The 13867-nt window shown below is 50.8% G+C and overlaps 1 protein-coding gene across 2 annotated transcripts in view; it reads right to left on the reverse strand.

The window, feature by feature from the left end:
• The window catches only part of LOC120924720 (cytosolic phospholipase A2 gamma-like), a 179343-nt gene that overhangs the window by 40301 nt on the left and 125175 nt on the right, over window positions 1–13867 (reverse strand). For both annotated transcript variants that reach the window (XM_040335736.1, XM_040335737.1), the window contains exons 10-11: window positions 8643–8681; window positions 860–910 (exon numbers count right to left, since the gene is read on the reverse strand). In XM_040335736.1, coding sequence (XP_040191670.1) covers window positions 860–910; window positions 8643–8681 — 90 coding nt within the window. The remainder of the gene's footprint in view (window positions 1–859; window positions 911–8642; window positions 8682–13867) is intronic.

Here is a 13867-nt window from a genome sequence, read left to right on the forward strand (position 1 = left end):
CGCCATTAATAGTAAAAAAAAAAAAAAAAACATAAATCTATCCCCCATTTCGTAGGCACTATAACTTTTGCGCAAACCCGTCGCTTATTGCGATTTTTTTTACAAAAATACGTCGAAAAATACGTATCGGCCTTAACTGAGAAAAAAAATATTTTTTTTTTAAAAAAATTGGGATATTTATTATAGCAACAAGTAAAAAATATATATATATTTTTTTAAATTGTCGCTCTTTTTTTGTTTATAGCGCAAAAAATAAAAACCGCAGAGGTGATCAAATGCCACCAAAATAAAGCTCTATTTGTGGGGAAAAAAGGACGCCAATTTTTTTCGGGAGCCACGTCGCACGACCACGCAATTGTCAGTTAAAGCGACGCAGTGCCGGAAGCTGAAATTTCGCCTGGGAACGAAGGGGGTTTATGTGCCCAGTAAGCAAGTGGTTAATCCATTAGTTTTGTTTCAGACTCCCCGCGGGGAGTAGACGTTCCTATGAAGAGGGGAACATGATTGACGACCGGCTATGGCGCGTCACGCGTTCCGAAAATAGCCGGAGTAGGACTCGGCTCTTCACGGCGCTATACGGCGCCTGCGCACAGACTAGGAGCTGACTGCGCAGGAGCCGTGAAGAGCCGAGTCTTATTTCGGCTATTTTCGGAACGCGTGACGCGCCATAGCCGGCCGTCAATCATGTTCCCCTCTTCATAGGAACGCCTACTCCCCGCGGGAGTCTGAAAATAAACTAATGGATTAAACTGTGAGTACAGCAAAAAAAAAAAAAAAAATAAAGGCATTCTGTAGCGAGGTAACATTAATATCGCCTCATCTTATAAATCACCCCCCCCCCCCCCCCCGCATTTCATACCTGTTATATTATCCCACCAGGATTTATGAAGTTGCGGGTTGTTCATCATATCTGGATAAAATAAAAGAAGATGAGATCAGTGTCCCCCGAATGTCAGATGTACAGAAGAATATCAGACAGATCTCTGTGGAAATGTATTTGTGAATGGATGGGAAGATTTAATAAATGTCATATGAAGAACGATGGAATGTAGAGGATGGAGCCCAGGTCCCTGAGCTACGCCCCCCCAACTTCATCCCCAGGTCCCTGAGCTACGCCCCCCCAACTTCATCCCCAGGTCCCCGAGCTACACCCCCCCAACTTCATCCCCAGGTCCCCGAGCTACGCCCCCCAACTTCATCCCCAGGTCCCCGAGCTACGACCCTCCAACTTCATCCCCAGGTCCCCGAGCTACGACCCTCCAACTTCATCCCCAGGTCCCCGAGCTACGGCCCTCCAACTTCATCCCCAGGTCCCCGAGCTACGACCCTCCAACTTCATCCCCAGGTCCCCGAGCTACGGCCCTCCAACTTCATCCCCAGGTCCCTGAGCTACGCCCCCCCAACTTCATCCCCAGGTCCCTGAGCTACGCCCCCCCAACTTCATCCCCAGGTCCCTGAGCTACGCCCCCCCAACTTCATCCCCAGGTCCCCGAGCTACGCCCCCCAACTTCATCCCCAGGTCCCCGAGCTACGCCCCCCCAACTTCATCCCCAGGTCCCCGAGCTACGACCCTCCAACTTCATCCCCAGGTCCCCGAGCTACGGCCCTCCAACTTCATCCCCAGGTCCCCGAGCTACGACCCTCCAACTTCATCCCCAGGTCCCCGAGCTACGGCCCTCCAACTTCATCCCCAGGTCCCCGAGCTACGACCCTCCAACTTCATCCCCAGGTCCCCGAGCTACACCCCCCAACTTCATCCCCAGGTCCCCGAGCTACACCACCCAACTTCATCCCCAGGTCCCGAGCTACGGCCCTCCAACTTCATCCCCAGGTCCCCGAGCTACGACCCTCCAACTTCATCCCCAGGTCCCCGAGCTACGGCCCTCCAACTTCATCCCCAGGTCCCCGAGCTACAACCCCCCAACTTCATCCCCAGGTCCCCGAGCTACGCCCCCCCAACTTCATCCCCAGGTCCCCGAGCTACGACCCCCCAACTTCATCCCCAGGTCCCCGAGCTACGACCCCCCAACTTCATCCCCAGGTCCCCGAGCTACGACCCCCCAACTTCATCCCCAGGTCCCCGAGCTATGCCCCCCCAACTTCATCCCCAGGTCCCCGAGCTACGCCCCCCCAACTTCATCCCCAGGTCCCCGAGCTACGCCCCCCCAACTTCATCCCCAGGTCCCCGAGCTACACCCCCCCCCAACTTCATCCCCAGGTCCCCGAGCTACGCCCCCCAACTTCATCCCCAGGTCCCCGAGCTACGCCCCCCCAACTTCATCCCCAGGTCCCCGAGCTACGCCCCCCCCAACTTCATCCCCAGGTCCCCGAGCTACCCCCCCCCAACTTCATCCCCAGGTCCCTGAGCTACGCCCCCCCAACTTCATCCCCAGGTCCCCGAGCTACACCCCCCCAACTTCATCCCAGGTCCCCGAGCTACGCCCCCCCAACTTCATCCCCAGGTCCCCGAGCTACGCCCCCCAACTTCATCCCCAGGTCCCCGAGCTACACCCCCCAACTTCATCCCCAGGTCCCCGAGCTACACCCCCCCAACTTCATCCCCAGGTCCCCGAGCTACGCCCCCCCAACTTCATCCCCAGGTCCCCGAGCTACGCCCCCCAACTTCATCCCCAGGTCCCCGAGCTACACCCCCCAACTTCATCCCCAGGTCCCCGAGCTACCCCCCCCCCAACTTCATCCCCAGGTCCCCGAGCTACGCCCCCCCCAACTTCATCCCCAGGTCCCCGAGCTACGACCCTCCAACTTCATCCCCAGGTCCCCGAGCTACGACCCCCCAACTTCATCCCCAGGTCCCCGAGCTACGCCCCCCCAACTTCATCCCCAGGTCCCCGAGCTACGCCCCCCCCAACTTCATCCCCAGGTCCCCGAGCTACACCCCCCCAACTTCATCCCCAGGTCCCCGAGCTACGCCCCCCCAACTTCATCCCCAGGTCCCCGAGCTACGCCCCCCAACTTCATCCCCCCCAACTTCATCCCCAGGTCCCCGAGCTACGCCCCCCCAACTTCATCCCCAGGTCCCCGAGCTACGACCCCCCAACTTCATCCCCAGGTCCCCGAGCTACGCCCCCCCCAACTTCATCCCCAGGTCCCCGAGCTACGCCCCCCAACTTCATCCCCAGGTCCCCGAGCTATGCCCCCCCAACTTCATCCCCAGGTCCCCGAGCTATGCCCCCCCAACTTCATCCCCAGGTCCCCGAGCTACGCCCCCCCCAACTTCATCCCCAGGTCCCCGAGCTACGACCCCCCAACTTCATCCCCAGGTCCCTGAGCTACGCCCCCCCAACTTCATCCCCAGGTCCCCGAGCTACACCCCCCCAACTTCATCCCCAGGTCCCCGAGCTACGCCCCCCCAACTTCATCCCCAGGTCCCCGAGCTACGCCCCCCAACTTCATCCCCAGGTCCCCGAGCTACACCCCCCAACTTCATCCCCAGGTCCCCGAGCTACACCCCCCCAACTTCATCCCCAGGTCCCCGAGCTACGCCCCCCCAACTTCATCCCCAGGTCCCCGAGCTACGCCCCCCAACTTCATCCCCAGGTCCCCGAGCTACACCCCCCAACTTCATCCCCAGGTCCCCGAGCTACACCCCCCCCAACTTCATCCCCAGGTCCCCGAGCTACGCCCCCCCCAACTTCATCCCCAGGTCCCCGAGCTACGACCCTCCAACTTCATCCCCAGGTCCCCGAGCTACGACCCCCCAACTTCATCCCCAGGTCCCCGAGCTACGCCCCCCCAACTTCATCCCCAGGTCCCCGAGCTACGCCCCCCCCAACTTCATCCCCAGGTCCCCGAGCTACACCCCCCCAACTTCATCCCCAGGTCCCCGAGCTACGCCCCCCCAACTTCATCCCCAGGTCCCCGAGCTACCCCCCCCAACTTCATCCCCAGGTCCCCGAGCTACACCCCCCAACTTCATCCCCAGGTCCCCGAGCTACGCCCCCCCAACTTCATCCCCAGGTCCCCGAGCTACGACCCCCCAACTTCATCCCCAGGTCCCCGAGCTACGCCCCCCCCAACTTCATCCCCAGGTCCCCGAGCTACGCCCCCCAACTTCATCCCCAGGTCCCCGAGCTATGCCCCCCCAACTTCATCCCCAGGTCCCCGAGCTACGCCCCCCCAACTTCATCCCCAGGTCCCCGAGCTACGCCCCCCCCAACTTCATCCCCAGGTCCCCGAGCTACGCCCCCCCAACTTCATCCCCAGGTCCCCGAGCTACACCCCCCAACTTCATCCCCAGGTCCCCGACCTACGACCCCCCAACTTCATCCCCAGGTCCCCGAGCTACGCCCCCCCAACTTCATCCCCAGGTCCCCGAGCTACGCCCCCCCAACTTCATCCCCAGGTCCCCGAGCTACGCCCCCCCAACTTCATCCCCAGGTCCCCGAGCTACGCCCCCCAACTTCATCCCCAGGTCCCCGAGCTACACCCCCCCAACTTCATCCCCAGGTCCCTGAGCTACGCCCCCCAACTTCATCCCCAGGTCCCCGAGCTACGCCCCCCCAACTTCATCCCCAGGTCCCCGAGCTACGCCCCCCAACTTCATCCCCAGGTCCCCGAGCTACGCCCCCTAACTTCATCCCCAGGTCCCCGAGCTACGCCCCCTAACTTCATCCCCAGGTCCCCGAGCTACGCCCCCCCAACTTCATCCCCAGGTCCCCGAGCTACGCCCCCCCAACTTCATCCCCAGGTCCCCGAGCTACGACCCCCCAACTTCATCCCCAGGTCCCCGAGCTACGCCCCCCCAACTTCATCCCCAGGTCCCCGAGCTACGACCCCCCAACTTCATCCCCAGGTCCCCGAGCTACGCCCCCCCAACTTCATCCCCAGGTCCCCGAGCTACACCCCCCCAACTTCATCCCCAGGTCCCCGAGCTACGCCCCCCCAACTTCATCCCCAGGTCCCCGAGCTACGCCCCCCAACTTCATCCCCAGGTCCCCGAGCTACACCCCCCAACTTCATCCCCAGGTCCCCGAGCTACGCCCCCCAACTTCATCCCCAGGTCCCCGAGCTATGCCCCCCCCAACTTCATCCCCAGGTCCCCGAGCTACGACCCTCCAACTTCATCCCCAGGTCCCCGAGCTACGACCCCCCAACTTCATCCCCAGGTCCCCGAGCTACGCCCCCCCAACTTCATCCCCAGGTCCCCGAGCTACGCCCCCCCCAACTTCATCCCCAGGTCCCCGAGCTACACCCCCCCAACTTCATCCCCAGGTCCCCGAGCTACGCCCCCCCAACTTCATCCCCAGGTCCCCGAGCTACGCCCCCCAACTTCATCCCCAGGTCCCCGAGCTACCCCCCCCAACTTCATCCCCAGGTCCCCGAGCTACGCCCCCCAACTTCATCCCCAGGTCCCCGAGCTACGCCCCCCCCAACTTCATCCCCAGGTCCCCGAGCTACGACCCTCCAACTTCATCCCCAGGTCCCCGAGCTACGACCCCCCAACTTCATCCCCAGGTCCCCGAGCTACGACCCTCCAACTTCATCCCCAGGTCCCCGAGCTACGCCCCCCCAACTTCATCCCCAGGTCCCCGAGCTACGCCCCCCCAACTTCATCCCCAGGTCCCCGAGCTACGACCCCCCAACTTCATCCCCAGGTCCCCGAGCTACGACCCCCCAACTTCATCCCCAGGTCCCCTAGCTACGACCCCCCAACTTCATCCCCAGGTCCCCGACCTACGCCCCCCCAACTTCATCCCCAGGTCCCCGAGCTACGACCCCCCAACTTCATCCCCAGGTCCCCGACCTACGCCCCCCCAACTTCATCCCCAGGTCCCCGAGCTACGCCCCCCCAACTTCATCCCCAGGTCCCCGAGCTACGACCCCCCAACTTCATCCCCAGGTCCCCGACCTACGCCCCCCCAACTTCATCCCCAGGTCCCCGAGCTACGACCCCCCAACTTCATCCCCAGGTCCCCTAGCTACACCCCCCCCAACTTCATCCCCAGGTCCCCGAGCTACGACCCCCCAACTTCATCCCCAGGTCCCCTAGCTACGACCCCCCAACTTCATCCCCAGGTCCCCTAGCTACGCCCCCCCCAACTTCATCCCCAGGTCCCCGAGCTACGACCCCCCAACTTCATCCCCAGGTCCCCTAGCTACGACCCCCCAACTTCATCCCCAGGCCCCCTAGCTACGCCCCCCTCCAACTTCATCCCCAGGTCCCCTAGCTACGCCCCCCCCCAACTTCATCCCCAGGTCCCCGAGCTACGACCCCCCAACTTCATCCCCAGGTCCCTGAGCTACGACCCCCCAACTTCATCGTTTTCTTCTTGTTCATGGCGGCTGAGGCTCCGCCTCCCCCGTGACTGCCTGTCCCTGCTGTCCCTCCACTGACCCGTCTTCTGATAGGAGGTCATCCAGAGTAACAATGTTACTTTGTATCTCTATCTCCCGTCTGATCAATGTTTATAAACAATGTTACTTTGTATCTCTCTATCTCCTGTCTGATCAATGTTTATAAACAATGTTACTTTGTATCTCTATCTCCCGTCTGATCAATGTTTATAAACAATGTTACTTTGTATCTCTCTATCTCCCGTCTGATCAATGTTTATAAACAATGTTACTTTGTATCTCTATCTCCTGTCTGATCAATGTTTATAAACAATGTAACTTTGTATCTCTCTATCTCCAGTCTGATCAATGTTTATAAACAATGTAACTTTGTATCTCTCTCTCTCCTGTCTGATCAATGTTTATAAACAATGTTACTTTGTATCTCTATCTCCCGTCTGATCAATGTTTATAAACAATGTAACTTTGTATCTCTCTCTCTCCTGTCTGATCAATGTTTATAAACAATGTTACTTTGTATCTCTCTCTCCCCATCTGATCAATGTTTATAAACAATGTTACTTTGTATCTCTCTATCTCCTGTCTGATCAATGTTTATAAACAATGTTACTTTGTATCTCTCTATCTCTCCTGTCTGATCAATGTTTATAAACAATGTTACTTTGTATCTCTATCTCCCGTCTGAGCAATGTTTATAAACAATGTTACTTTGTATTTCTCTCTCCTGTCTGATCAATGTTTATAAACAATGTTACTTTGTATCTCTCTCTCTCTCCCGTCTGATCAATGTTTATAAACAATGTTACTTTGTATCTCTCTCTCCCGTCTGATCAATGTTTATAAACAATGTTACTTTGTATCTCTCTATCTCCTGTCTGATCAATGTTTATAAACAATGTTACTTTGTATCTCTCTATCTCTCCTGTCTGATCAATGTTTATAAACAATGTTACTTTGTATCTCTATCTCCCGTCTGAGCAATGTTTATAAACAATGTTACTTTGTATTTCTCTCTCCTGTCTGATCAATGTTTATAAACAATGTTACTTTGTATCTCTCTCTCTCTCCCGTCTGATCAATGTTTATAAACAATGTTACTTTGTATCTCTATCTCCCGTCTGATCAATGTTTATAAACAATGTTACTTTGTATCTCTATCTCTCCCGTCTGATCAATGTTTATAAACAATGTTACTTTGTATTTCTCTCTCTCCCGTCTGATCAATGTTTATAAACAATGTTACTTTGTATCTCTCTCTCTCCTGTCTGATCAATGTTTATAAACAATGTTACTTTGTATCTCTCTATCTCCCATCTGATCAATGTTTATAAACATTGGCCCAGATTCAAAGAGATCTGCGCTATATTTGCGGAGGCGCAGGGCAACGATTTTGCCCTGCGCCCACGCAAATATTTTGCGCTGGCCTCAATTCACGGAGCAGTAGCTCCGTAAATTGCGAGGGCGCGCCGGCAAAATTGCCCGGCGTAAGCGCGCACAATGTAAATGATCCCGCCGGGGCGGGAATCATTTAAATTAGGCGCGCTCCCGCGCCGAGCGTAGAGCGCATGCTCCGTCTGGAAACGTTCCCGACGTGCATTGCGGAAAATGACGTCGCAAGGACGTCATTTGCTTCAAAGTGAACGTGAATGGCGTCCAGTGCCATTCACGAATCACTTACGCGAACGACGTGAAATTCAAATTTCACATCGCGGGAGCGGCGGCTATACTTTAGCATTGGCTGCCCCTACTATTAGAAGGGGCAGCCTTACGCTAAAGATGCCGTACGGAAACTCCGTACCTTGCATACGCAGGGCCCGCGCAACATTGTGAATCGGCGTAAGTATGCAATTTGCATACTATACACTGACCACAATGGGAGCGCCCCCTAGCGGTCAACGCAAGAATGCAGCCTAAAATCTGCGTGGCATAAGAGCCTTATGCCACGCAGATTTTAGGCTGCAGTCGGCGTAACGAGTTCTCTGAATCAGGAGAACTCGTTACGCCAGCGCAAGTCAGCAATTGCGCTGCGTAACCTATGAATGAATGAATGAATGAAAAACTTATATAGCGCGGCACATGCGAACTGAATCGCCTCTGGGTACGCAGGCGCAATTGCTTACTGAATCTGGGCCAATGTTACTTTGTATCTCTCTATCTCCTGTCTGATCAATGTTTATAAACAATGTTACTTTGTATCTCTCTATTTACTTTATCACTTTATTGAGATCTTTCTGTGATCGGTCTCTACTTTACTTAGATCTTCACAACTTGATTTATACAAATGACCACATTATTGTAATTGTCGCGTCATCCACAGCGTTACCTACCGAGTTTCCTTTCCGGGCTCATCGTCTCGTATGTCTCATCTGCAGGAAGGAAAACACACAGATAACAACAATGTACACAATAAATACCTCCATTCAAGGGCACCTCAGTAATCATCATATCATCAAATATTATTGCCAGTCAGGGCCGATTACTGTTTAGTTTAGTGATCTATCTATCTATCATATCTATCTATCTATCTATCTATCTATCTATCTATCTATCTATCTATCATTCTATCTATCATTCTATCTATCTATCATTCTATCTATCATTCTATCTATCTATCGTTCTATCTATCTATCGTTCTATCTATCATTCTATCTATCTATCGTTCTATCTATCATTCTATCTATCGTTCTATTGTGACAGGGCAGTGCCGTGTCATGGTGTTAGAAGGGGTAACCATCACACAGGGTTTTCACTGGTTTAGGGGTTTCAGGGTGTCTACTCGTAGTGGAGGTCACTGGTTTAGGGGTTTCAGGGTGTCTACTCGTAGTGAAGGTCACTGGTTTAGGGGTTTCAGGGTGTTTACTCATAGTGGAGGTCACTGGTTTAGGGGTTTCAGGGTGTCTACTCGTAGTGGAGGTCACTGGTTTCATTGTTTTCTCCAGGATTGGTAATTCCTGGATTAGTGGAGTGAAATATAGAGGCGCTGGGTAGTAGTGTGAGAACACTAAGAAATATTATGCATAAATACCTAAATATAAATGAGTGAATAAGAAAAAAAAAATTATATAAGTAAATAATAGTGACCACGTATAACAAAAATTAACCACAATAATTGTTAAAACAATCAATAAGAAGATTTGCACAGTATAAAGTGAAAAAATGTGATAAATTTTTTTTATATAGAAATAAAATAGAGTCCATATATGTATAAATGATGAATCTTCAATAGTATAGACAGAAGATCTTCCACCTTCACCAAGATATAAAAAGACCACCAAAAGTGCTCATGGATGGCACCTTACCGCAAATAATGGACCACTTTAACTAAAAAGAGGTCAATTAGGCAGATTGGAGAAAATTTCCCAGGCTTAGATCCCTCAGTCTCACGGTCTTGATAGCGCAACACTCCACGCCACATGAGGTATTAAAACAAGAGAAGGAAAAATCGCCATAGAATAATATTGTTTTTATTGTATAAAACAGAAGAACAAACGCCAAATGGCCTCTTACTTGATGGGGTGCCTAGCCCCGGCACTGAGGCTGAAGGCGTGAGTATTATGGGGAGATGAGATGGAGTCCTGTCACCGGCATAAACATGCAGAGCCGCAATCGCGTGGTTGGCGTGCGTTCCACCCTCCAAGTAGGAGAACCAGCAGGACCAGGAAGTGGGTGGGTCGAGCGTGACCTGTAAGCCTTGAGGCTTACAGGTCACGCTCGACCCACCCACTTCCTGGTCCTGCTGGTTCTCCTACTTGGAGGGTGGAACGCACGCCAACCACGCGATTGCGGCTCTGCATGTTTATGCCGGTGACAGGACTCCATCTCATCTCCCCATAATACTCACGCCTTCAACCTCAGTGCCGGGGCTAGGCACCCCATCAAGTAAGAGGCCATTTGGCGTTTGTTCTTCTGTTTTATACAATAAAAACAATATTATTCTATGGCGATTTTTCCTTCTCTTGTTTTAATACCTCATGTGGCGTGGAGTGTTGCGCTATCAAGACCGTGAGACTGAGGGATCTAAGCCTGGGAAATTTTCTCCAATCTGCCTAATTGACCTCTTTTTAGTTAAAGTGGTCCATTATTTGCGGTAAGGTGCCATCCATGAGCACTTTTGGTGGTCTTTTTATATCTTGGTGAAGGTGGAAGATCTTCTGTCTATACTATTGAAGATTCATCATTTATACATATATGGACTCTATTTTATTTCTATATAAAAAAAAATTATCACATTTTTTCACTTTATACTGTGCAAATCTTCTTATTGATTGTTTTAACAATTATTGTGGTTAATTTTTGTTATACGTGGTCACTATTATTTACTTATATAATTTTTTTTTTTTTCTTATTCACTCATTTATATTTAGGTATTTATGCATAATATTTCTTAGTGTTCTCACACTACTACCCAGCGCCTCTATATTTCACTCCACTGTTTAAAATTGCATTTATGTAATTTCACAGAGAGCAGCTTGGTTATATTTTTATTTATTTATACAATTTTTCACTTTATTTAATTTAATTTTTATTGGCGCGAGATCTTATTTCCAAATTCCTGGATTAGGTTCTTGAGTCCGGAGGCTTTGAAAGACTTGGAAGGCATGAAGCCTCTAATCCTGTGCCTGGCTGCCCGCATTCTCCACCAATTGTGAAACGGGCCATGGTCTGACACCACGCTTGTCACAATGACGACGATGATTATTTATTATCTCTATTCTTCTCTTCTTCCAATGTATACAATGTATCTTTTTCTCAATTTAAGGGAGAACGTGAGCTCATTGGCAGGTTTCCCTGTATGATCACTGTGATGGCCAATCACAGACTATAAAGTAACTGCTCAGAAGATTGAGATCTGGTCTTCCCACCTCCTGATCACTAGTACAAGACAAATCAGACATTTCTTGTTTTGTAGGTGTCAAAGAGTTAACCACTTAAGACCCGGACCATTATGCAGGTTAAGGACCCGGACAGTTTTTGCAATTCGGCACTGCGTCGCTTTAACTGACAATTGCGCGGTCGTGCGACGTGGCTCCCAAACAAAATTGTTGTCGTTTTTCCCCCCACAAATCGAGCTTTCTTTTGGTGGTATCTGATCACCTCTGCGGTTTTTATTTTTTGCGCTATAAACAAAAATAGAGCGACAATTTTGAAAAAAATTCAATATTTTTTCCTTTTTTGCTATAATAAATATCCCCAAAACCATAAAAAAAAACTTTTTTTCCTCAGTTTAGGCCGATACGTATTCTTTTACATATTTTTGGTAAAAAAAAAAATCGCAATAAGCGTTTATCAATTGGTTTTCGCAAAATTTATAACGTTTACAAAATAGGGGATAGTTTTATGGCATTTTTATTAATAATTTTTTTTTTTACTACTAATGGCGGCGATCAGCGATTTTTTCCGTGACTGCGACATTATGGCGGACACTTCTGACGCTTTTGACACATTTTTGGGACCATTGTCATTTTCACAGCGAACAGTGCTATAAAAATGCACTGATTACTGCGAAAATGACAGTTGCAGTTTGGGAGTTAACCACTAGGGGGGCGCTGTTGGGGTTAAGTGTGACCTCATATGTGTTTCTAACTATAGGGGGGCGGGGCTGGACGTGTGATGTCAATGATCGTCTTTCCCTATATCAGGGAACAGATGATCAGTGACACTGCCACTGTGAAGAACGGGGAAGCTGTGTTTACACCTCTCCCTGTTCTCCAGCTCTGGGGACCGATCATGGGACTCCGGCATCGATCGGGTCCGCGGGCGCAAACACAGAGTTTCGGACCAACGACTGGGCTCTTAAAGGCGACGTACAGTACCTGTACGTGGATGTGCCCAGCCGTGCCATTCTGCCGACGTATATGTGCAGGAGGCGGTCCTTAACCCCTTCCCGACCGCCGCATGTACATATACGTCGGCAGAATGGCAAGTACAGGCACATTGGCGTACCTGTACGTCCCTGCCTAGACGTGGGTGGGGGGTCCGATCGGGACCCCCCCCCGCGACTTGCGGCGGTCGGGTCCCCTCGGGGAGCGATCCGGGACGACGGCGCGGCTATTTGTTTTTAGCCGCTCCGTCGCGATCGCTCCCCGGAGCTGAAGAACGGGGAGAGCCGTATGTAAACACGGCTTCCCCGTGCTTCACTATGGCGCTGCATCGATCGAGTGATCCCTTTTATAGGGAGACTCGATCGATGACGTCAGTCCTACAGCCACACCCCCCTACAGTTGTAAACACACACACAGTGTACACCAAATCCTACAGCGCCCCCTGTGGTTAACTCCCAAACTGCAACTGTCATTTTCACAATAAAGAATGCAATTTAAATGCATTTTTTGCTGTGAAAATGACAAAAATCCCCAAAATGTGTCAAAATTGTCCGAAGTGTCCGCCATAATGTCGCAGTCACGAGAAAAAAATCGCTGATCGCCGCCATTAGTAGTAAAAAAAAAATAATAATAATAAAAATGCAATAAAACTATCCCCAATTTTGTAAACGCTATAAATTTTGCGCAAACCAATCGATAAACGCTTATTGCAATTTTTTTTACCAAAAATAGGTAGAAGAATACGTATCGCCCTAAACTGAGTAAAAAAAAAAAATTTTATATATGTTTTTGGGGGATATTTATTATAGCAAAAAGTAAAAAATATTGCATTTTTTTCAAAATTGTCGCTCTATTTTTGTTTATAGCGCAAAAAATAAAAACCGCAGAGGTGATCAAATACCACCAAAAGAAAGCTCTATTTGTGGGGAAAAAAAGACGCCAATTTTGTTTGGGAGCCACGTCGCACGACCGCGCAATTGTCTGTTAAAGCGACGCAGTCCCAAACTGTAAAAACACCTTGGGTCTTTAGGCAGCAATATGGTCCGGGGCTTAAGTGGTTAAGTGGTTAAACTATCCGACCTCTTATTTGATCTCACAGACCCTATAATTGAGCTCCTTGGTCTGCACACCATTGTGGCCACTATGAGGAGATGACATATAGCCTGTGATTGGCTATCACTGTGATGTATGTAATGGAGATATGGGCCTTCAATCATTTATACTCTCATACACATCGTTAATAATTCACTTTTGTATTCCCAAGATGCATTAGTTGGACTTTTTTTCACGTGGCGAAATGTGTGTTTGGTGTGCTGGTAACGATTAATGGCACTAAGGGGGTAATCCACAAAGGGATACGCCGGCTTTTCTACTGATACGCCATCGTATCCCTGTTTCTATCTATGGAACTGATCCACAGAATCAGTTTCCCATAGATCGACAGAAGATCCGGCATGTGTAATTGAATTACACTGTCGGATCTTAAGGATGCAATTCTAGGCCGGCCGCTAGGTGGCGAGGCCATTGCGGCCGGCGTAGAATATGCAAATGAATACTTACGGCGATCCACGAACGTTCCGACAGGTCCATTGCGCTAAATCTACGTCGTTTACATCGAGTTACGCCGTGTAAAAATAGGGCTGAGTCCTATTTGACTAAGCCCTATTAAGTATGGCCGTCGTTCCCGCGTCGAAATTTTCAACTCTACGTCGTTTGCGTAAGACGTCCGT

This window comes from Rana temporaria, chromosome 1 (genome assembly GCF_905171775.1).
Source record: "Rana temporaria chromosome 1, aRanTem1.1, whole genome shotgun sequence".
NCBI classification, from domain to species: Eukaryota; Metazoa; Chordata; class Amphibia; order Anura; family Ranidae; genus Rana; species Rana temporaria.